Source organism: Marmota flaviventris, chromosome 8, assembly GCF_047511675.1.
Source record: "Marmota flaviventris isolate mMarFla1 chromosome 8, mMarFla1.hap1, whole genome shotgun sequence".
Lineage (NCBI taxonomy): Eukaryota > Metazoa > Chordata > Mammalia > Rodentia > Sciuridae > Marmota > Marmota flaviventris.
Window position 1 is genome coordinate 32,502,248 of NC_092505.1, and position 25,948 is coordinate 32,528,195.

The window sequence follows — 25,948 nt, forward strand, 5'->3', positions numbered from 1 at the left end:
GAAGTGAAATAACTTATCCATGTCACATAGTATCTTCATCCCTTTGGAATGCTGTAACAAAATCCCTTAGACTAGGTAATTTATAAACAACAGAAACATTGCTCACCTGTCTAAAGGATGGGAAATCCAAAATCAGAGTAAAAGAAGATTTAAAGTCTGCCAAGTGATCTCTGCTTCGTACTCAACACCCTGCTGCAGGGTCTTCCCATGGAGAGAGAGAAGCAAGCTCCCTCAGGCCTCTTTTATAATAAAAGTCACTAATCCCATTTATCAGGGCAAAAAGCAAATGACCTATTCCCACACAAAGCCCCACCACTTAATACTATCCTTGGGGACTAGGATATCAACAAATGAAAATATGGGATAACACACACACAGAGACCATAGGAAAGGCCTAATAAGGAGGCAGAATTTGAACACAAGCCATCAGAGCAAATCCACAGCTTTTAACCACTGTAACACACTCTGTCAGCCTATAAATCAGCCAGTTGATATATTTTAAGCAAAATATTTCATGTGAAGCTCACTAAAACTTCAGGGTTTATGACTTTAAGACTCAAATTTATTTTGGATATATATCTAAGTTATCAGGCAAGTTTTATATAATAGCATTTCTCAATTATTATTTCCAACTAGCCAATAAACTCATGAACAAAAGATGGAGGCAACCACCTAGAACATAATATATCATGTGGAAAATATTGAGATAATTACTGTCTCAGAAGACTATGCATTTAAAAATCTAACTTTCCATAATAGAAAAATAAATATATACTCTATCCATTAACTTGGGCAAGACAATAATGTGGTCACACTAATTCTCTAGCTGACTTGATTTTATGGAGAGGTTTTTTTTTTTTTTTTTTTTTTTTTTTTTTGTATTGGCTTGAATCTTTTTCATGAGGTTTCCACATCTGTCTTGGCCAATTCTAAATTGCCTTATCATCATTTGAGGACTGAAATATAATTCTACTCTTTTAGAAAATATTTCTACTAATTACCTAATTTTTTACATTAATCAAAAGCACATATGCAATCCTTATAAAAATTAACCATAGTTTTTGCTTAAATTTCTATATTTTTCATAGTACCTAAAAAAATAGACAAAAATGGAAAAGTGAAGTAGTGACTAATTAAAATCTTAATTCCAAAAAAATGTGATAGTAATAATATTAACAATGGATACTACATATTTTAGTATTTATTATGTGCTGAATAACATCCTAAAAGCCTTAAATACATCTCCCACTAAGATTAATCCTTAGAACAACCCTGACACATAACTATATTTGGTGTCCTTTTTATTTATGAAAAACACTATGGCTCTTTGAAATCAATATGTCCCAACATACAGCCAAAAATTCAAACTTAAAATTCACCCCCAAATCCATGTTCTTAATCTTTATGAACATTTTTCCCCTTGTATAATACAATAAACTCCGTTTATAACGGTCACTTCTACAGAGCAGTTTATTAAAAGATTTCCTTGCATTGATTATCTCTAGCAGATTATAACTGAAACATTTCCTTCTCTGGATTTGAGAATACTGAAAATACATATAAACCATCCCACAAATCCAAACATTCTCTGGATCTCTGAGATGATATTACATGGTTCAAGAAAACTCAGATGTTAAAAAGAGTGGCTTTCTAATTGAAAACCAAAATCATAACTCATTCTTCACAAAACCCCAACATGTTGCATTAGTCAGCTTCTCATAGCTATGACCACAGTGCCTGACAACAATTTACAGTAGGAGACGTTTATTTTGGCTCACAGTTTCAGAGGTTCAGCCCATGAGTGACAGAATCCATTGCCCTGGGCCCAAAGTTGGGTAAATGCCATGATGGAAAGGAAAGGCACTGGAGCGCTGCTCCATTCACAGTGGCCAGGAAGCAAAGAAAGAGGGGCCACATGGAAGATGAACCCTTCTAGGGTACACCCCCAGTGACTCACTTCTTCCAACCACACTCCATCTGTTTACAGTTACCACCCAATCCATTCAAACTATTATGAACTGATCAGGTTATAGATCTCATAATTTAATCATTCTACCTCTGATTATTCCTGCATTATTAACACAGGGGTTTGCTGGGGACATCCAATATCCAAACCACAGTAGTATCCCACCCTTTCCAGCAAAAGCTCATATCCATTTCATGATGCAAAATGCATTTAGTATATCTCTAAAAGTTCCCAAAGTCTTAACAGTTCCCACACTTCCCAAAATTTCAACTCCGAAATCTCTTCTGAGACTCAAGGCAAACTCTTGGCTGTTAGTCCTTAAAAAAATCACAAGTAAATTACATATACCCAATATATAGTGGCACAAAGTAAGCATTCCCATTCCAAAAGGGAGGAATAAGGTCATAGAAATAAAGGATGGAACCAAAACAAGATCTAAACAGATGGACAAACATTTCTGTAACTCCACCTCTAGAACCTGGGGAACATGGTGGCAAGATGTTCTCTCCAAAGGGTTTTGGCAATCCTGACCCTTTGGCCTTGCCAGTTGCAGTGCTCATGGCCTCTCTCTGATCCTCTCTCCACAGCCAGCAGCTTTACTCAACAGACAGTCCACATTATTGACATCTCTTAATTCCTGGGTCTCCATTTCAGTTTTGGCTTCACCTTCACAGCTTTATACATGTCCTCTCGGGAAAGCTTGCAGGGATTCTAACCATGCTACTCTTTGCCTGGCCTCCCAGGCCTTCCACTGAAATCTTGATGGAAGCCTGCATTATCCTCTAACTCTACCATCCTGCATTCCTACAAAACCAGCACTATAGGGAAGATGACAAGGTCTCCTGCTAACTCAAGCAGTAGCTGAGCCCCCAGGGCCAAAGCTGCAGCATCTTCTGAGTGCCTAGGTGGCTGAGCACAGAGAAACAAATCCTAAGGAAACAAAACAGCCTTCTAAACCCGCTAAGGGAGCAGAGTGCCCCTAAGTCTCTTAAATGAGGTTTCACTTCTACACCCTTGGGCCTGTAATGGGTGTGGTCTTACATTCTCCTGAGAGGCCTCAAGCCATCTTTCCTATTGTGTTTATGCAATACAAAAGTGGTGGTAACGTCTTCAAATACCACACATTCCTTGGCCTCAATTTTACAAGCCCTTTTGTGGCCAAACTGCAAGTTTTTAAAATCTTTCAGCTCTGTCTTCTCTCCTAATTATCACAGTAAATCTGGCTAAAATCTGCCAGCAAGATCTATGCCACTGCCTAAATGCTGTGCTGCCTTGACATTTCCTCCAACAGATTAATTAGTATATCATTTTAAAATTCAATCTCACACAGTCTCAGAACATAGACAAAATGTAGCAAATTTCTTTGCAAGAATGTAATGCAAATGGCTTCTAGGGTAACTCCCAATAGAGACTTCATTTCCCTCTGAAACCTCATAAGCACAGTCTTTACTGTTCACATTCCTATTAGCATGCTGGTCTTCTGAGCTCCCACTAGAACTGCCTATTAAGCCCTGCTTATGAACATTCTCAATCTTCTCCAGCTTCCATCTCCAAATACTTCCAAACTCCTGCCACAAATCACATTTAAGAGGTTCAAAACCCATTTGAATCAAATGTATGAAATATGATATGTCAAGAGCTATGTAATGTTTTGAACAAGTAATAAATAAAATAAAATAAAAGGTTCAAAACAACATGGTCAGTTTAGTCACAGCAAATGACTCCACTCCTGATATCAATTCTGTTTTAGCTTTTCATTGCTATGACCAAAATACCAGACTAAAACAGCTTAGAAAAAGAAAAGCTTATTTTGGCTCACAGTTTCAGGGTTTCAATCCATGATCAGCTGACTCCATTGATTAAGACATAAGGTGAATCAAAACATCAAGGCAGAGAACCAGTCCTCTGCTCATGGCTACCAGGAAGTGTGTGTGTGTGTGGGGGGGGGCGGGGTTACATTCCAGGACATATTCCCAGAACCCTCTTCCTCAAGCCAGGCCCCACCATCCAGTTGGTCCATTCAAACTAAGATAGACTGATTAGATTACAGCTCTCATAATCTAATGGTTTACCTCTGAATATCCCTGCCATTAAGAGCTTTTTTGGGGGGAGTGGGGGGGTGGGGGCTCATTTCCAAATTACAAAAGACCTTAATTCTGTGCCACAGTTAAAAAGAAAAAGAAAACAAAAAAACAAATTCTGAGACATAATAAGGAATATGCTTTGAAGGAAGAAATGCATTGAAAAGATCATATAATCACTAGAACACCAACTTGTTTTAAAATGGAATATTTTAGTACAATGTGATGATTACTAGACTGAGTTACAGAGAAAAATTCTACCATCTTGGATAAGCCACTCAAATTAGCAACATCAAGGTCCCCTTAACTGTAAATGAGGGATGGGGAGAAAGTTAATTTGAGCTGCAAACTTTTTTGAGAAATTGGTTTATAGTGATATGTTTTTATGCAGTATAAGCACTGCAGTAAAAAGTAATAAGATTTTTTTTAATTAAAAGAATATGATTTTATTAAAAACACAGGTAAATATGTTTTAGTAAACAAGGCCCACCCCTGAAAGGAAAGCAAGGAACAGGGAGACAAGGCAAAGATACACAGGAGAGTTTGTCAGAGCTGACTAATAAAGGCACATCTCTCCATAGATGGAGAGAGACACAACAGGCTTGGGGTTTAGGAGTTTTATGGGGCAGGCTCAGGGATTAGAGCCAGGCAGGTCCTAATTCCCAAGGGTAAGGTTGGTATTAGGGATGGTGAGCCTTTCTCAGAAATGCCCTTGGGCAGAAAATGAATTTTTTGTTAAAATGGTGACTGTCACTTAAGATGGCCATCCAGATGCTAAGCAAGGACTTTACAACCCCTCCCCACCAAAGAAAAAGGTAATCTGACTTAAGAGAAAAGTGGATTGTTAATGTAATCAATAACTGCACATGCAGTCTTTGCCCTTACTACTCAACATCACCTGATTACTTGTTTAAAATGCAAATTAACAGGCCTCCAACCCAGATCTACTAAATTTTCATTTTATTTTAATATATTTTAGTTGTAGATGGACATAGATTTATTTATTTGTTTGTATGTAGTGCTGAGAATTGAACCCAGTGCCTCACATGTGCTAGGCAAGTGCTCTACTGCTGAGGGCCATTGCTAAGTAAGAATGACACATGGCATGACCCAGGTCATTTGCAGTGTCATTGCATGTAAGGTGACCTTGCTCAAGGACAAGGGCGGATCCGGGTTTAGGGCGGATTGGGGTTTAGGGTGTTCCCAGTTTAGGACAACGGGTTTAGGGCGGTTCCAGGTTTAAGGTGTACCCTGCTGGGAATAGGGCTTGTCCTGCTGCCTCAGGCGCGCCTGCTCATTGAGTTCCCATTGAGTTCTCCTGGGATTCAGAGAGTATTTTGGGATTTTTCCCAGAACGTGATTGGGGCCCAGAAGGTGAATTCCCCCAGAACGTGTTTGTAGAGTGCCGGTGACAGTTCGAGAATAAAGAATTGCTGTTTGAATCTACAAGGCTGTGGTGGCTCGTGATTTTGTGCCCAGCCAGACTGCGGCACTCTACCACTGAGCCACACCCCCAGCCCTAAATCTTCATTTTAACAAGACCCAGAGGTGATCCAAAGGCACTATTCTGAGAAATTTGTGTTGTTAGGGAAAAAAAAAAAAAAAAACTAAATTTACAATACCTTTAGCCATTCCATACTATCCATTTTTAATTCCAGGCCTTATTGTGTAGCCTTCAGGTAGTTACTGCAGCAGTTATATTCAACTAGAGTTATACTCCCTAGAGTTTTCTTCTGCCTTATGAATTTATAAGAAAAATTAGAATAGGAGTCAGATGGTCTCCAACATTTGACCAAGTAGTGCATGACTGTTTTAGGGGTTTTGTTTGGATTGTTTTAAAGACCAACATTTCAAATTAGCAGATACCAGTTAAAACAAACATTAAAAAAAAAAAAAAAAAAAGAATGTCCTTCTATGCATATTTTAAAAGTTTCATAAATTCTCAAATGGTTGATTTTTGATTTGCCAGCACACACCATTACATTCAAATACATAAGGGAATAACATTAAGCTATTATCAGCTATTATCACTTTACCTCTAATTTGGCTGACCAGCCAGAAGATCAACTAAAGGCCAAGAACATAACTGGAACCAGAAGAAAGCAATAAGGAGGAAAGGCCCTGACAAAAGAACACACAAGTTACCACACAAATATTGCTAATATCTAATGATATTCACTCTTAAATTACCAATTACCTTTTTATTAAGATTATATAAAAATTACCTCATAAAAGTCAAAAACAAATACTTCCTAACTAAAACATTCACTAACCTACACCAATCCTGATACACCTCACTACACAGAAACACCATAATACAATACAAAGAAATCCCATATAAATTAATTATCTCTTTTTATCTTTGGAAATGTTCCTATAGATTTCTGATCACTAGACAAGAAGGGAAGTGAAAACAAATGACTCAAAGTCTTGTCAAAAACATTATTACAATTGTTGACATGACAACCACCTGTATCTGTTCCAGAGTTAACATTGTATACACTGTCATTTTATGTAGGAAAATCTAAAATGATCTTTAAATATCTTTAAATATCATCAGTAAATGATCTTAAAATATCTTTTCTCAGCTCTTACGTAAACTTCAAATACAACCTTCATATCTCCCCCCAAAAAAATCCTGATAATTATTTCTACTTAAAGAAATAAATAACTTTTTTATTGTTTCCCATGCTTCCCACAGAATGAATTATATATGCTCATAACTACTCCACTGGTCCTCTGGCCTTGCTTCCCAGCACTAAAACTAAAATTCAATGGTCCAATCTTGCCATTTTGAAGTAATAAATTTGGGGAGATTTATGCCACTTGTTTTTTAGCCTTTGACATTACTTAAATTAGTGGCCCCAAATAAAAACCACTCCTTAATTTCAGTCATGTAAACTTCATTATCTCATGGCTCCATTAGGAAAACTAACTTCTAAGGTATTGTCTGAGGGTATCACAAACCAAACATATACAATTTGTTTAAAATGTAAAACCTAATGTTTTCTTTAAAAAAAAATCCATCATAAATATAAAATGGTTGAAAAAAGTCTTAGAAAACCAACCAGCCAAACCAGTCAATAACTAGACTGAGGTCCAAAACTAATTATTCACCTGAAGATCTTATACAAATACACATACCCACAGGGGGGTGGGCAGAAGAGACAGACAGAATGACAAAGGGAGAAAATGCCAACTGACTGGGATTTAAAAGGTTTAAAAAAAAAAAAAAAAAACAGAGCCAACATAACATACAAATCATATAGCACCAAATCTGGCTATTTGTGGTTTATTCAGATTTACCTTATTTCCTAGATTATTACCTGAACCTTAATTAAAAATTAAAATAAAACCACTATGAAATTAACAAATGCCAACTGAATAATATCCATATAAAACATCTCTGATGCTAAAAAATATTAAGTGCCTAAAACTTTAATATTTATCATTGTATTTTTAGTCAGAGTGCTCCATTAATGCAAATATAGATGTTAATAATGTATTTTAATCAATAGCACTGTAAGCTTGAGAATATTTAGTTCTTCAAAATGTCTGATATTTTTTAATGCCAAATAAAAAGCATTCAGACCTGGAGAGAGTCACGATGTGATAGAACGTCAGTTGTATTTAAAAGTGTAAATTCTGTTTTAAGCTTTTCCATTCCACTTGAGAAAGAGCAATGACAAAATTCCCAAATGTCAACACAGATGGAAGTTGAGAGGAACAGCAATGAAATTTAAAATGCAAACTATAACCCAAAAAAGAAGAATTTTTCCTTACTCCTTCTTAACAGTATGCTGACTACCCCCAAAGACAGGAAAATTCCAATTTCTCCCATGTTTGTACATAGAAATCAGCACAATGAATAAGAGAACGTATGTTCCAACTAAGACGAGGCATGATATAAAAGATATTTATACACACACATAAGATGTACAAATGTATACACTACATATTTAAAATATACCCAGAATTCTAATTCTACTTTAGCCCTAGTTCTCTCCATACATACTACCTAAATTCTCTTTAAAATCTTGATAACAGATAATTCAAAATCTACCTCAGTGTAAGCCAAAAGTGCTTATAATAAGAGGACACAGGCTTTGTCCTATATGCTTTTGTTTAATTGGACTTTTTCCACTAAAATCTCTCTAGATTGTGTCATTATTACCATCTTAGATCCAAAAAGCAGCTAAGATGTATCTCATCCCAAGCAAAAATCAAACCTAATTCATAATCACTTTGGAGGGCAATTCAGGTAACTTAACTATTAAGATACAATAGGAATTTATAATGTATTAAATGAACTTGAATATTTTTGTTTTAAATCCATAAATCAAGATCTTATTCTCCTATGAACAATGTTGTTCAAGAAAATTGTATTTATGACTGTAAAAGTTCATATGGAAGATTAAAACTCTATATAATAAACCATACTTCATTTTGTGAATGAATAAACTAAAAGAGATATGAAATAAAAACTAGGCATGTCTTTCACTTAGTAATCAAAATGATATAATATTTTTAGGAACCAAAGTAATATCAACAAATAAAAGACAGAGGCATCCCAGCAATTGCTATACCATAAACACAAAAGCAGATGTTCCTAAGAAACCCACATAGAATTTTAACAATGAAGGTGAGTGAAGCCTGCAAAGATAGAAATTACTACTGGCCTGGCTGGAAAAGCATGTTGGGCCTGAGGCAAAAGAAGTTTTTTAAATAGAAGAATGTTCTGAAATAGAAAGCATGTTAAACAGAATTGCCGGAGGACTGTTAGGAAATGAAAAATTATACTAACTGCATTGGGAACAGCAGCCTGATAAAAGCACAATGCACAAATTACAATCTTCTTCATGAGTAGTATTAGACACGAGAAAGGTTAAGCTGTATATGGAAAAGGTTTTGCCCACCACAGGCCACTACATGATAGAAGAATTACATTCAAGCATTCCTAGGGACCCTCCAACAACTACAGTAATAAGTATTTCTAGATTTCTAATATTACAGAACAAGCTGGACCAGACCCCCAGTCAATATATATTTGCAAAACACCCCTTGAGTACAAACCTCTATTCTAAGTTCTACAGAAAATACCAAAAGAACAATAATAGGTGCCTAACTATATTTTTCTCTTCTCAAATTCAAAACACACATCCAGCATCCCAGGATGCTCAGTGAGTCAGCATGTACTGGCAGTGTATTATGGAAAACACAATACTGAAGATGGCAGGAAAACAGCATTCAAGAAAGAATCTGACTGATAGCTGACGAGGTAAAAACTTTTCTAAACAGCAATGTTTTCACTATGATTACAAGGTTAACAATTAGGTATTCAAAATAAATAGGTACAAAATAAATAAAACTCATTAACACTAAATAAACTACCATCATGAGGATGTAAGAAAAGCAAGTTATGAAAGAAAAGACAAAAACAAGGCACACGTGTTTTTTTAGGCATGTACCCACAACATTGTCACTAGTTTTAAGAGTGACAGAGAAGCAGTCTTTGAAACCTTTCTCTCTTACAAACAGAGATCAACTCTGGAATAATGCAAGTCATAATGAGTCACAGCACATAAGATTCTTGGGACAAGGAAGTTAGGAACAGCTGTTATTTGGGCTAGGTCCAAGTGAAGTTGGCACATCCAGAAAGGTCTAGGGCTATTAAGGAGGAGAGCAGTCACCTGATCTCAATCACTTTATCAAGAAGTAAATCTTTATCAAATTTATTTTGTCTGGCCCAGGATTTTTTTCATGTTATTTGTATTGTTGCCTTATTGGACCTATATAATGCATTTAACTTGGGAAAATGTGACATGAGTAAGAATTACCTAAATGAAAAGAGCAATGTGAACTAGCCATGCCAAATAACTTAGGGAAAACACAGCTACCTAACTGACCCCAGTCAATCTTTATGTAAAATACCTCCCTGTTTACATTTAAGATACAATTAATTTATTTCTCTTGGGAAAAAAAATACACACACACACACGAAGCCAGTTACCAGTCAATAACTGGAGAGTCACTTTCCTCAAGTTGGAATATTTATGGGTTTTAATTACCTTGACACAGAGCTGACTAAACCTTTCTCCCTCCTTAATCTTCCCCTTTAGTCTCTTTCTAGGAGATGTGTTCCTCTTTCAAATACATCATTAAAACCTATCCTGTATGATATGGTAGCCACTAGCTACACATTGTTATTAAGTAATTGGAGTATGGCTAGTCTCAGATGTACTATCAGTATAAAATACACATCAGATTTCAAAGACTAAAAGTAAGTAAAATATCTGATTGGAATTATTAATTACATGTTGAAATACTTTTAATACAATGTGTTAAATAATATATGCCTTGAAACATCATTTCATCTATTTCTTTTTGCTTTTTTAAATATGACTACCAGAAATTTTTAAGTTACATATGTGGTTAATATTATATTTCCACTAAATAAAATGCAGATCTAGACAAAATATGTAAGGTAGGATCAAGTGAAGGCATGCAGCATTCATTTACTTTTCTGGAACACCTTCTAGCCAAGTTATACTCATTATAAAATGCCCCTGACTCACTCAGGAATGGATCCCCTTTACTTACTTGGGAGTTACCTCATTTCTTCTAAAAATAATTCCACTATCCTGTCCAAAACAAGCCTGTTATAAAAGAAATAGGCTGATGTGCCTTCAGACATGATTTACAAACTATTTTACAGGATTCTATTCTTACACAATGTGGCATTCTTACACAAGCATATTTTGCAAATGAACCATTTTGTAAGAAAATTTTAGCTATAAGAAACCTTGTGTACAAGGTCACATGATATCTTCATAACTGCTTTAATTAAGACTAATGTCTTAGCTAGTACATTCTTTGACTCTTTCAAAAAGGCTCATAGACTGTCCACATTCTAAAAGACTCAGTTCTACAGAGTTTAAAGAACTAATTTTAAGAAAGTTAAAGCAATACAAATACACTCTGGTATATTCTCCTTTTCCTCAACAGGAGGGAGTATCCTCTCATCAGTACTACACTGAACTCTCCAAAAATATCTACTGCAACTGTATTTATATGTCTATTTGAGCTCCAATAAGATAGGAAGCTTATCTTACATATATTTGTTCTGATACCACATAGAAAAATACGCATAACAAAGAAGATGTTGAAAATAAATTATGAAACAACCTGTGACTCAAATGCCTATACATACCCTGGAGCATCCATTATGGGGAACAATTTTCTCTGTGTAACCACCTTCTATATTTCAACCTCAAGACCTATTTGCAACAGTGAAAGTTACAATCTGCATTTAATAAAAGGCAACTCTGATATTACTAATAAAATCAACCCCTTTATTTACAGGAAGCGTTGTAAAACTCATAGTGACCATCAAAAAATTAAATGACTTGGTTAACTACATCAGTATAGATATATTATTTTTAGAAATTGGAATATATACTTAAAATATTTATAGGAAACGATTTAGCTCTTTATTAACTCAGGGTTTTTTTTTTTTATTTGTTCTTTTCAGTTATATATGACAGTATAGTTTGACATATTTACACAAGCATGCAATATATCTCATCCTAATAAGGCTTCTGGTCTTGTTGTACATGATGTGAAGAGTCACTGTGGTACAGTCATATTTGTACATAGGAAAGTTATGTCAGATTCATTCCACTGTCTTTCCTATTCTGTCCCCCTTCCCTTCCCTTCATTCTTCTTTGTCTAATTCAATGAATTTCTATTCTTCCCCTCCCCAGTCCCTTATGTGTGTTAGCATCCACGTATCAGAGAGAATACCCAACCTTTGGTTTTGGGGGATTGGCTTATTTTGCTTAGCATAATTGTCTCTAGATCCATCCACTTTCTGGTAAAAGTCATTAATTTTTATGGCTAATATTCCATTTTGTGTGTGTGTGTATGTATATACACACCATATTTTCTTTATCCATCTATTGAAGGGCACCAAGGTTGTTTCTACAGCTTAGCTATTGTGAACTGAGCTGCTAAGTTTTGATCTAAGGTCTCAGATCATGTGATCCATGCTTGGCTACTAACAAATATCTATCAAATGGCATCACCTGGAGGTCTTCTGAAAAAAATACAGAATCTCAGACCCCAATGCACTAGCATGATGTAGATAGAAATCATAACAAATTACTGTGATGATGGTAATGATTATCATAATCCATTATCTGTAGAGTTGGTAGAAATCACTTTTTGATCCTGAGTGCCTCATATTCATCAGAGTGAGCTATAATTGTAGATATCCTCAAAAGCTCCACTTTTCCCTTCTATCCAAAGGCAGACAGATATAAGCTTACCTATTTTATTCATAAGTTTTTCAGACTGTGTCAAATAAATGTACTCACAACTTTCAAATTTCAATGTCTGACAAAGTTCTATTTGGAAATCAACATGCTCTGATTTCTCATGTATTTAATAGCACAATGAACCTGATTAAACATCAAAGTAAATATTAAGATTAAAGAAAACCAAAGTCTAATTTCAGTTACCTAAAAAGAAACTAATTTGGGAAAATATTGACATTTCCTTAGTTAAGAATTAACAAGTCCATTCCTACAAATGAAAGAACCACATAAAATTTTAGAAGATCTAATTGTCTTTAAGTAAACAGAAAAAGTGAATGAAACTTGCATTTTAAAAAAAATAATTTTTTATAATATAGAACAGAGTATCTGAGTGTGTCAAATGAAAACATTCTAAGTAGATGACATAATTTTTTTAATCAAATTTTAATTATAACTTGAAGTCTAAAAAAATTCATATTAAGAATTGTTTGGAATAAAAATCAATGAATCAATATTGTGCCATGATAGGAAATAGAAAAAATTTAAAGCTGTAAAGAAAAAGACATGAGGTATCTACCAAGATTATTATGTATTTCACAAATTTTCCCCTGCTTCTTAAGGTTTTGCAGCTCCCATAATGTAATAACCAAAAGTTAAAATAAGACATTATAAATAACAAAACTGACAGATTATTTCATTTCTATGCTTTCAGAAATCTACATCACACATAAGAATTGTCAGTTTATATATTTCAATGAGACCTAAAATATACTAAAGACTAGTATGTTTTTATTTAGGTGGCTTCCCAATGAAAGCTGTCAGTTCATAATTTTTGAAGAGAATCATACACATAGGCAGTAAAATAAACCTTAAGTGAAACCTCAAAAGTTATACAAAAATTAAGTCAAAATGGAACACAATATGAAACAAAAACAAATTTACAAGAAAACATTAGGGAAAAAAGTCTTCCAATCCTAGAGCCAGGCAAAGGGCTTTGAGATACGGCAACAAATACATAATCCACCCAAGAAGAGAACTCAAAAATTGGACTTCAATAAAATTAAAAACAATTGCTTTTGTGAAAGAACTTGTTTAGAAGATGAACAGACAAGCTAAGTCTAGGAGTAAATATCTGCAAAGGACTTGGAATATATAAAGAATTCTTAAAACTCAAAGAAAAATGAATCCAGTTGGAGAATTGGTGAAAGACACACACATTTCACACACACACACACAAAAGAAAAAGGTATAAAGATGGCAAATAACATGTTAAACAATTTTCAGCATAGTTATAAGAAAAATGCATATGAAAGCCATGATGACATATCACTACACACCTATTAGAACAGCTAAAATAAAGAAAAAAAGACAGTGATTACAGGATGTGCTGGCAGGGATACAGATAAACTGGGTCCCTTATACATTGCTTGTGGTATATAATATAGCACAGATACTGTAGAAAATAGTTGACAATTTCTTATAACACTAAATATACAGTTACCACTTAACCCAGCCATTATTTTCTGGGCATTTATTTTAGAGATGTAAGATCTGCACATAAATATTCATATCTAAGTTTTACTGTAATATTCCCAAAAAAACAAAAACTAGAAACGATCCAAATTTCCTTTAACAGGAAAATGAACAAACTAAATAGATGGTACATTCATCAACAGAATACTGCTGTGACAGAAAGGAACATACTATTGCTATGTGTAACTTGTACAGACCTCAAGGACATTACGCTGAAATAGAGAACAAAGTCAATCTCAAAAGCTTATATATGATTTAATGTATATAATACCTGCAAGATGAAAAAATTATAGAGATGGAAACCAAGACAGCAGTTTTCAAAGTTAGGGACTGGAGTAGAGTGGTAGTATGAAGAGTGGTGACTGTTATTGTCACGAGCCATCCATGGGCTGTGTGTGGACTTTGTTGCACATTGTAGAACAGTGAAGAAGTAAGTCTGGCTTTGGGAACTTCCCATGGCACCCCCACAGGGATAGATCGCGTGATGCAGGTGAACTTCCCCCTCAAGTTCTGCCAAAGATCCCACATAGCACCTGAGATGGATCTGACCTGCAAGGTGCCAATCAACCTCCTAACTGCAAGACATCACAAAGCAAGACTCCGCCCTTGAAACCCTATCCCTGCCTTTGATGTACCCCCTTAAATAAACCACAGGGCCATCTTTCCTTTATCTAGTTTCAGCACCCATGTGGACTAGATCTATCAGGGACTCTGCTTTATGTAAACATATTTCTGACTATTTGTGTTTTGCTCTTCACTAATTAATTTAGACATTAAATTTCCAGGTGGCTTACACCCTCCTTAGCAGGAAGAAGAACCCCCAAATGAGATGCTGACCATCGCCCCCATTAAGTTATGTTAACATATACATTGAATAAAACTATAAAGAAGTGTTGACACTTCAGTAAAAACTGAAGACAGCTGAATGAGCTCTGTAAATTGTACAAATGTCAATTTCCTGATTTTGATACCACACTACAGTTATGCAAGGTATTACCACAGGGGCAAGTTTGATGAAAGGTACAAGAGCCTTCTCTGTATTCGTTTTGTAACTCCCTATGATTCTATAATTATTTCAAAATGATACTGTTTTTAAACACAATTTGCAATTCTCAAAACAATCTCCACCATATTTTTTAAATGGTCTCTGACTAAAAAGCACTTTAAACCTGCTGCAATCAACCCTCAATTTTGATACACTTTTATTTCTATGCATACATTTCTGCCTATGTGTTATATTTGTGAGTAGAGCTTTGCTTAATAGTGGATACATAGTATATTACTTTTAATAAAAGTCATGTTGAAGAAGTAAAGCGAAAAGAGACCTGCTAGTTGCACTACATGCATATCACTTTTAAGTACAACTTAAACACACAAAACAAAACTGCCAACTGAAAAGGTCAAGAGGATAGAAGAAGAGTCAGGCATAAACAAAAAACAAATATGCAAACAAAAGTACCAAGAATTTTTGAATACAGAAAGATAAGAGCTCAGAGAGAAAAAATAAAATCAAAACCTTTAACTCATTCGTGAAACATCAGAATTCTGGAATAGTAACCAGTATTCCTCATAGAAGAGTTAAAATAATTAAAAAGCAACAGTAACTCAGACATTACTCATAATCTCTAAATAGTAATATGGAATGATACTGCATGCTAGACCCATTACCTCCTAGAAAAAAAACTAATATAATTCCAGACACAACATTAATCTTCTGACATCAAAAATAAATGATGCTTTTGGTAGTTTGACCATGTTGAACATGTTAATTGTGCCTATGCAAGAGTCTGGGAGATCTTTCCATCTTCTAGGGTCTTTTTCAGTTTCTTTCTTTAGTGTTCTGTAGTTTTCAGTGTAGAAATCTTTCACCTCTTTTGTTAGTTTGATTCCCAAGTATTTTATTTTATTTTTTTAGGCTATTGTGAGTGGGATAGTTTCTTAATTTCTCTTTCAGTGGATTTATCACTGATGTATAGAAATGCCTTTGATTTATGGGTGTTGATTTTACATCCTTCTACTTTGCTGAATTCATTTACTAGTTCTAGAAGTTTTCTGGTGGAACTTTTAGGATCTTCTAGGTATAGAATCATAACATCAACAAATACTGCCAACTTGAATTCTTCTTTTACTATGTGTATCCCTTTAATTTCTTCCATCTGTCTAATTGCTCTGGCCAGTGTTTCAAGAACTATATCAAATAGAAGTGATGAAAGAGGGCATCCCTGTCATGTTCCTGTTTTTAAAGGAATGCCTTCAATTTTTCTCCATTTAGAAGGATGTTGACCTTGGGCTTAGCAAAGATAGCTTTTACAAAAGATATGTTCCTATTATCCCTAGTTTTTCTAGTGTTTTGAACATAAAAGGATGTTGTATTTTGTCAAATGCAAAAACAAATAAATTAAACTTGCTCTTATAAAAAAATTAAGTATTTATTTTGTCAACTGCTAAAAGGGTTTACTAATATGTATACATAGGGGGAGTAAAATGTGTGAGTTATTGGCACACAGTAGGTACTCAATAGACATTAATTTTCTAGTCAAATATAATTAACTGTGAAATCACTGAATAATTTCAATATTTGGAACTATTCAAATGTGAAGTCTTTATGTATAAAATATAAATACATTTTCTTCAAAGGAAAAAAAAAACCCCACGAATGGCATTCTTCTACAAATTGCCCTTAGTCCTACTGTCAAAGACAAAACCCAACTCGCCTATAATGATAATCCTATATTTGTATGAAAAGTTTGTGGTGGGCATATTCTGAAGAATGACAGTTCTAACTGCATCTACATATACATTTTAAGCTTTAAAAAGAAATCATTGAAATATAAAACGTTAAAGTCTCAAAAGCTTGCATGCAGATAACAAAACACAGTTTATGTCTGAAAGTCTAAGTGTAAATTAATTGACATCTTTAATTTAGTTCTCTTTTTCTTGGTAATTCCACAAAGATTCTATTCTCCAAATAACTTAAATGCTGTTTTTCACAAGTCCAAGATAGATGGAAAAATAATTAGAAATTAACAAATTGATTTCTTGTCAAAATATTAAGGTTAGGCCATCTAAGAAAAAAAAAAAGAAGAAGAAGAAGAAGACGACAATGGAGCCTCCCAATACATGGTGCCAAGTAATCAGAGATCAGGTCAACTCATTTTGGGACAACACAGTGAAAAAGTTCTGTAAATCCCTGAAGAAAGGAATATTTAAAAAAAAAAAAAAAAATCAGATCTAGCAAATCAAAAACAATGACTTAGGGGTTAGTGATATTAAGTAATGTAGCTGTGAACCTCTCCCTGAAAAAGTGGAAGTACCTGGACTCTACTCAGAAAAATCTGTACATACATGTGATGTTGAAGGTCTGTTACCTAGTCTTGCTGGAACTTTTCATCTTTAGACAAATGTAGCCTCCTCTTAAAAGCAAAGAGTCCTGCAAAAGGAAATACTCTTAGGAAGATATGTCTGAGCCATGGTAATGCAGGCTCACATTCAGTTACAGATGACAATGGGACACTTCTGATTAATAATCTGTAATCAGAAAGAACTAGATGTTGTTTATGAGAAATTAACATGCTTGGAACACTCTAGTAAATCCACAAATGTTCCTGCTAGGAACATGGGTCTGGTGTCAACCTGTGTTCAGTTATCCTCTTGTCTTAAGAATAGACTGCATGCTAAGGATAATAGAGCAGAAGAATAAAGATGTATGGATCCATGCTACAGCCCAAACCACTCACTTTTACTTTATTCAAAAAGTTAACAATACAAACTTTTCTTTATATAATTCAGTTTGTAAGATTTTCTGTTGAGAGTATGTTGGAATCTAAATGTAAAAGTGATGTTATTGAGTGTTTTTTTTTTTTTTAACAACAACATGCATATGGGTATTATGCACCTATTCATAACTAAATATAACCTGTGGATAGGAACTTATTATTTATGAAAATGAAAATAAATTAGGTATACCGAGTAACATTGAAACAAATTGCTAATTCTTATTTGTTGAATATTTATAAAATTTAAAATTTACCTATGCAAGAAGTACACATACAGATTTGGATTCTAAATATCATACTTTGGATTGTAGAACTAGTGAATCTCCCCAAAGATTATGTCTCATTTTACTTGATGGTTCAATAATCAATGGTTCAATAGATCTATTAAAATAATATGAATATTTCATTACTTTTCTGTATGCTTCTTATGGCAAAAATAAAATCCATGGAAAATAAATCATCAAATATAAAAAGAAGAAAAGACAGATTTCATTTTTTCTTATTAATATGTCATATGTCACAAGTTCACACTGTACTGAAATAATTCGTTCATGTTCAAACTTTTAACTTGATATTATATATTTTTTCTTCTTCCACATTAAGTTTTATTTTCAAAGTTATTCCTGCTATTAGTAAACTCAGTATGACCATTCTTCTAACCATACAAAGTTCAGGAGGAAGAAAATCCCTGCAGCTGTTTGATGCTCAAGAATATGAACACTTAGCAGTCAGATGAAAGAAGAGAAAAGACAGAAAAGGAAGATCAAGAGAAAGTGATTTTGAATTTCTGCAGGCTAGCATTTACCTCTCTCAATAAAAGAGCTTTGTGCTCATTATATCCCAGGACTCATCTTGCCTTCAGCTTATAGTAAACTGGCAATTGCCTTATCATTTCCTATCCAAATTAAAGATCAAAGTTTAAACATATTATTTTCCTTCTCTATTAGATCATGATTAAAACTACCATCCACCTTAACTCATTCATACAATCATTTCTACAGCAAAAAGAAGGAACCCCCTGAAGTAAGGACATGGTTAACCAACAAAACAGAGTTGTGAGGATTTGTAGTCATAGTATTTAGAAGATGTTTGATTTCAGTATATAGCATTAAAGAAAATAAAATCATCTGAAAAGTAAATTCTAGTAAATATTCAAACTGAAAAGTTAACCAATAGTACTATCATCAAATTATTATTTACTGAGCATCTTTACATGTAGCTATAGTTTTCAAGATGGACAGAACTTTCTAGCCTATCTTTTACCAAGGAAAAAAATGAAGTTCACAGAGGTTGATTAATTTACCCTTGAACTCAAAGCTATTTGACAGTTATGAAAGCCAAAATTCAATCCTTGTCTTGCTATTATACTTTGTAACATAAGCATTCAGCAATATTTTCTTCATTGTATATGTGATAAAACTAAACTTAGAGCCTAAGTAATTCTAATCATTTAAACATGAAAAAAATTAGTTTTACAGGTTAGTCACCATAACAAACAATGTTAAATAATCTGCAATGAAAACATATAATAAATCAATGAATGTAAGTTGTACAATAACATGAGTTTAATGTGGAATTTTCCTTTTGTCACATTTCCCCTAAACACAAAACTGAATGGGGCTCTTTTTTGGTATTAAACACAAAAGAACCCTGGATTAAAAACAGTGGTGAACATATACTGATGAGCAGACATTACCACAAGAAGAGAATCTATTCTTAAGTTAAAAAAAAAAAAAAAATAAGCTGACTTTAGAAAAAAAGGTATATGGTAGCAGCAATTCTTTCAGAAGAACACACTTTCATGTTTTTCTTTAATACCAATAAATGCATAATCAAGGCTTAATGCACGATTACAAATAACAACAGCATGAGACACTGATCAATCTAAAACTGTAGCACATTTCACAGGACTGTATTATCATCTCACTGATTAACTAGGACCCAGCATGGTGAGAGCTAAAAAGAATCCTCTAAGAAGTTATCACTCGAAGAGTTACTTCTTAGGGGGGCTAGGGTTGTGGCTCAGAGGTAGAGCCCTTACCTAGCATTCTAGCATGTGCAAGGTACTGGGTTCGATCCTCAGCACCACATAAAAATGAATAAATAAAGGTATTGTATCCAACTACAACTATATATATATATATTTATTTATTTATTTATATATAAATATATATATATATATATTTATATATATATATATATAAATATATATATTTTTTTTTTTAAAGAGTCACTTCTCCACAGAAGTGACTGTGGCACAGAAGGCCAGAGCTAAAACTAAATCAGAATGTTCCATAAAGTCATTTTAAGGCACTTTGAAAATGAGAAGAGGTACAGCCTTTTGACCACTGCTGCAGAGAATACAGGAGTGACTCTGGAATTAGTACAGAATTCAGCTGCTAAGGGCAACAGAAGAGCACATCACATAGGTCTCATAATATTCAGATTCTTCCTTGTTTTCTTAAATCACAGACATTTGACCTTCTTCAGAGCCTACAACCTAGCCTGGTGCTAAGCTATCATTTAAAACTTCTATGCAGTGAGAACCAATTGTTAGTATAATTGCTGACACACCAAATCCAAATTACTTTCCAATTCTAATTAAATACCAATGTAAAAAATATTCTTATTTCTAACTAAGTACAGAGCATCACTATAACTGTAACACTTAACACACTTGAGCTCACAAAACCTCTTTCCCCATTTTAAACCTTACGGATACAGAGAAGTCAAGGAAGGCATACAACATATCTGCAAGCCATATCCAGAAGCATGTATAGGAACTTAGTATGGGATAGAAGCAATGAATGCATCAAGCAGAGATCACAAGACTATCTAGACCCAAGGCGAGACTAAATCTGTGGCATCCAGAAAAGCGACAATATATTGGCACACCTTCAACCTGATATTTTTCACACATTCATTAAAGATGTATTTTATGGGGCAAATTATTTTATATTAATTAAAAAAAACACAGAAAAAGGTTCATTTATTAATTCACTCCTAAGCTGAAACACAGTCACTGTTTTGATAAAGACCAGAAAATTTCTTTAATTCTTGTTTTGTCTTGACATTTATTCAGTGATTTTTTTTTTTAGACCTCTCCCAACTTCTTGGGAGAAATACATAAGAAATTAAAATTGGCAATATTCAAGGATAAAGGATTACATATAGAAAATGTAGATCACATTTCTGATTTATTTTAGTGATATCTTAGTGCACCTTACAGTATGTCCCCCAACTCACCTCTGGTTAGATAGTACAGAATAAGAGGGAAGATGCAAAGATGAAGCTGAAAAAGTCCACAAAGAGTCTAGAAAATAGACCCTTTGGAAGTCATGAGAAGGAATATGGACTGTACCATAAGGGAAATGAAGAACTGAAAGGATTTAAGCAAAAGAACATCAGGCTCAGATTTACCTATTTCCAAGTTCATTCTAATTACTGTTTTTGAGTAAAGATGAGTGGAGTGAGTAGGGCAGGGTAAAGATTCAAAAACAAAGTAATAGCTATAAGGCAGAATAGTATATATTTGAATGAGGAGCCACAACAGAACAGACTCAAATGAAGAGAGAGGAGAGTAATTAAGAACATGTCTTCATGCTCAGGCTTGATCAATTGGTAATTGAGGATACCATGCACTGACAGAGGGTATAAAGGGCCAAACACATTTGGAATGAAAAACCTTAAGTTCAATTTTATACATATTGAGCTTTGTACTTACAGGACATTGAAATAAAGGTGTTTATTAATATTCCTGAGATTAGGAGAAAGATCTGAAATGAAAACAGATGGAGGGTATCCTCAGAAAATGGAATCCACAGGATGGTAAAAATTTCTAGGTTAAATATATTAAGCAGAAATACTCAAAAAACCTAGGGAAGAGCCCTGAGCATCTCACACTAAATGGTCTGAAAAAAGCTGAGGAGAAACCTCAATGATAATGGAAGAAAAGGAAGACCATGGCTTCAAGGAACCACAAAGTGATCCACATGTACAATGCTAAAAAAAAAAAAAAAAAAAAAACAGAGAGGTATCCATTAAACTATCAAGAAGTTGTTTGTGAACTTGTTGGGGAAGGTTTTAGTAAAAATTAATCCCAGCTGAAGCACTTACAAGCCATGTGAATTCATGCCAGGCACCTGATCAAATCTCACTTTCTTCACCTGTGAAAGAAAAAAATGCCTATCCTAACTACCTCGTGGTTTTGTTATGAGCATGAAATATCATAATATGTATGAAAGTCCTATATAAAATTTAAACAAAGCATATAAATTAGCATTATTTCAAACATATTGTTCTGAATAATGTTCCCCAAAATTGGTCCTCTTCTGTTCCACCCACATGGCAAGCTGACCTGCACCAGTCAATGTAATTTACCAACAGAAAGGCAAAAGCTTTAAGAAAAAAAATGCATAGTTCAACCTATTCTCTATTTCCTGCCACTATCCATTATAGAAGCATGTTTCAAAACAAACCTTTCATAAGCCTAGGTCCTTATATACTGTGACAACAGCCCTTTGGCTAACTCATGATGGCAGGTAATATGGGGACAATTAAATGTTGTTTTAAAGCACTAGGATTTTGAAATTATGACAAAAAAACTGCAGCGTAAACTGGCAGGTTAAAAAACAAATGCAAAAGAGCCAAGTGGAAATGTCATATTAAGTAGCCAATCCATGAGACAATCACGGAGGTACTAATCATGTACTAATTTTTATTTTATAGCACAGAATAACTCACTAATCCTCCACATTTCAGAATTCTTAACAGAGAAGGTGAAAAGAAAAACAAACAGATCTAACCCAATTTCAAATGAGGAAATGCTGGCTGGACAAGGATGATGGTCCATCAATGAGAAGAAATTGCTCACCTCTTCACCATTCTTATATATTGTTGTTAGTACCTCAATTTTTCTTTGCTCCTTAGTAAGCATACACTGGACTTAAATGGTCAATTGTTAGTATATCTGTGTTAAGCCAAGAACACACTGCCCAAGTGGGTTACTAGGAATGAAGAGGAAATATAACAAATGATTTAGTCTATTTGTACTGCTACTACAAAATACCTGAAACTTGATAATTTATTAAAAAACAGAAATTTATTTTCTCACAGTTCTGGAGACTGGAACATGTAAGAACAAGAGATCAGCAGGTTCTGCTGTCAGGGAAGTAGTGTTCTCTGCTTCCAAGAAGGCACCTTGTTGCTGCACCCTCCAAAGGAAAGGAATGCTGTGTCCTTACATGATTGAAGGGCAAAAGGAGGAAAAGCTGGAGGAAGGCTTTTTTTTTTTTTAAAGGGCCTTAATCCCATTCACAAGGAAGGAGTCCTTATGACCTCATCGCATACTAATAAAAGTCCCACCTGTTTTTACATCACATTGGCAACACTGAATATTGGAAGGGACACATTCTAACAGATCAATAAGTAGAACAACCAGACTTTGAAGGAGGAATTTTCTTATTCTTCCACTATTAACAATTTAAAGTTACCAATGCCAAATTGCTACTTGCTATGCCTAAATGGAACATGTTTAATACAAAATGGCAATTACTCAACCTAAAACAAAAGCAGAATCCAGGTCAGAGTGAGGCTTATAAGGACCCATTGGACCAGTTCTTTTTACCAAGAACCCTTATTTATTTTGGCCTTTGTCCTCCTCATTAGTTTTAACAAACCATGAGAGATGATTATAATTACTTCAATCCCAAAGGAGTTTCATGAAAGAAACCCTTGACAAAAGAAGTTTGTTCCTGACCATTTAAAATGGGAGGACAGAGAGGAAAGACATTCCCCATGTTTTCTTTTAGGGGGAAAAAGAATTCTGCCAATGCTGGGGATTAAACCCAGGGCCTTGGGCATGCCAAAACAACACTCTATCAATGAACTATACCCTCAGACCCTAGAATGTCTTAAGGAACAACTTATAAAACAAAGTCTACATTTTTTAATCACCTTCTTTTACCTTTTTTTTTTTCTTTTTAACTATTTGTAAATTGAAACCAGTCTTCAACTCTAAAGATTATGTGCACTCTTTGAGAGCCTATACTGCATATTCTGAAAGCAATTTCAGGGGACTGCTCCCCGTTGCTTTTATATAAAGGCATAATCATCTGATGAGTTCAACAGCTCAACAAGGCTACTTTCAAGGGGGCTTATTCATTACGATATAAAAACTCCAGAATGAGATGTGTACAACTTCAGTCTCCTTACAATCTCTAGAGTAGCTTTTTTGCTCATGAGTTTCTTACTGTGATTAGACTTAACTCAGGTAATATGGTGGCGATGCTGAGACTGTGAGCTTGTTAAAACTCACAATCAACCCATTTTGATTACTGTCAATGCTGCTTCACGTCACCAACGTGCTAGATGTTTCCTATGACTTAAATTACTTGTGTATATGCTGTTGCAAGTTTTCATCTTGCAGTGGCTCTGCTTAAAGAGCAGAAACCACTAAATAACAATAGGCTTACCTCACAAATGAACGTAACTACTATTCTAATTTTACAAAGGAGACCTTTTGAATTTGGCTGATTAGAATTACTAAATTCTACTTATTTGTGGGAAACCAATGAAACAGGATAAGCATGACGCTATATTAAAACATCCTGAATGGACCCCAAGAAGTCTGGAGGCAGTGTGAAGCATGACGAGTGTGCTGTACAATCACTATCAATGTTTATCCAAGAGTTAAAACGTGATCAAGATAGGCTTGAGCTTCCCTAAGAAGTGGAATAGTAACGGGAAAATCTATAGTATCTTTCTTTGAAAAATCCTCTTGGAGATAAAATCCCAATATTTGCTATGAAGTGAACTAGAAGGTTTTAAATACGCAATTACACAAATCGCGAGTCGGGTCCGCACTCGTTCGGAGGAACAAGCGGGCGGTTAACAAAGTGAGGAAACCCGCAGCACAGGGGGAAAGGAGCGCTGGAAGCCAAACACGTCCGCTATGGCGCAAGCCGCTGACTGGAAAGGGGGGAGACGGGTGAAGTTCCTTTGGAGCTTCAGCATCCACTCCCAGGGTCAGGACGGTCACGCACAACTTGGGGAAACCACTAAAGGCCATAACCAGAGCGTACAGGATACCACGCCCACCAAGCTTCCTGCGGGCGGAGGACGTGCGGAGACCACGGGAGGGAGGGAGGGAGGGGCGGGGAGCGGCGAAGACTGGAGCGAGGCAGGGCAGCACGCGCACGCATGCGCGCACGGGAAGGGTGGCGGCGGCTGGAACGCCGAGCCAGCTCCCGGAAGGCGGGCTGCGGGTGGGTGGCATGTTACCTGCGCTGGAAGTCCTCGGCGAAGGGTTTCAGGTACGGGTCAACCTCCAGGAGTCGGGCCAGTTCAGGCACGTCCGCTAAGGCGGCAGCCAGCGCCGCTTCGGAGCCCTTGGCCGGAGCCGCGGGAGTTGCCGAACCCGCAGGAGCCGCCATCTTCCGCCGAGGCCCGAGTAGCCGAGGCCCGAGAGGGTCGAGTGGGGCCTGCGCGAGAGCGCGAGCTCAGGCCGAGAGAAAGGCTACGAGGGCGGAGCTGAAGGCGAGCCTAGGCGAGCAGCAGCGGCCCGGGGCCCTTTATAGCTGCAGAGTGCGGCCGCCGGCCCGTTCCCCCCCCCCCCCGCCCCGCCAACGGGGAGGAGCAGGGCCCGAGCAGGTGGTCTCTGGATGCACGCCCGGAGCGGATAGGAGGTGCCCAGCCTCTCCGCCCACTCACGCGGCTCGCACCTGGAGCCTGCGAGGACTTACCCTTTTCTCCCCAATCTCTTCTCCGCTGGCTAAGGCCACCCCAGAAGGCGGGTCACACGCCGACTTGGCTCAGCCTTGTCCTTCCTTACCTTTACCCAGTTTGGGGTTCCGGAGCAGGCCCTTCGCTTTTTTTCTTTGAGCAGCACAACTGAGTGTTCCCTTCAACTGGATACTGTGAATATGGTTTTCTTTAAAGAGACCTTCCTTCTCTAATTTCTGAGAATTTCTTGTTGAGGCAGTTTCAAACAAATCAGCTCAATTCACGGGGAGAGGAACAGTCAAGTGGAGATAGGGCTGTCCTTAAGTTTGTCATGTATCCTGAATTTAACCAAGAGAGGGTATTTTAGGATCCCCCTCATAATTTGGTGTTCTGAGGCTGTTGTCTGAAACCATGACAAGAACTTTTCCCATTCCCCATGGGCCAAAATAGAAAAAGGCATTTGTCTTTGATAATAGATGTACAAGATTTGCAGTGATTAAGTTTTGATGAGGTATGACCTGGAGAATTCCACTCTTGACAATAACAATGATAAAG

The 25,948-nt window shown here is 35.8% G+C and overlaps 1 protein-coding gene across 3 annotated transcripts in view; it reads right to left on the reverse strand.

The window, feature by feature from the left end:
* Gbe1 (1,4-alpha-glucan branching enzyme 1) overlaps positions 1–25,485 on the reverse strand; it is a 268,831-nt gene extending 243,346 nt beyond the window's left edge. Inside the window, exons 1-2 of one of the 3 annotated variants that reach the window (XM_071615136.1) lie at positions 25,414–25,485; positions 24,953–25,152 (exon numbers count right to left, since the gene is read on the reverse strand). In XM_071615136.1, coding sequence (XP_071471237.1) covers positions 24,953–25,104 — 152 coding nt within the window. In that variant the 5' untranslated portion in view covers positions 25,105–25,152; positions 25,414–25,485. Of the gene's footprint in view, positions 1–22,784; positions 22,907–24,952; positions 25,390–25,413 lie in introns of those variants that run through there. The other 2 variants (XM_071615135.1, XM_071615137.1) reach the window with 2 other exon arrangements.
* Between the last annotated feature and the right edge of the window lie 463 nt (positions 25,486–25,948).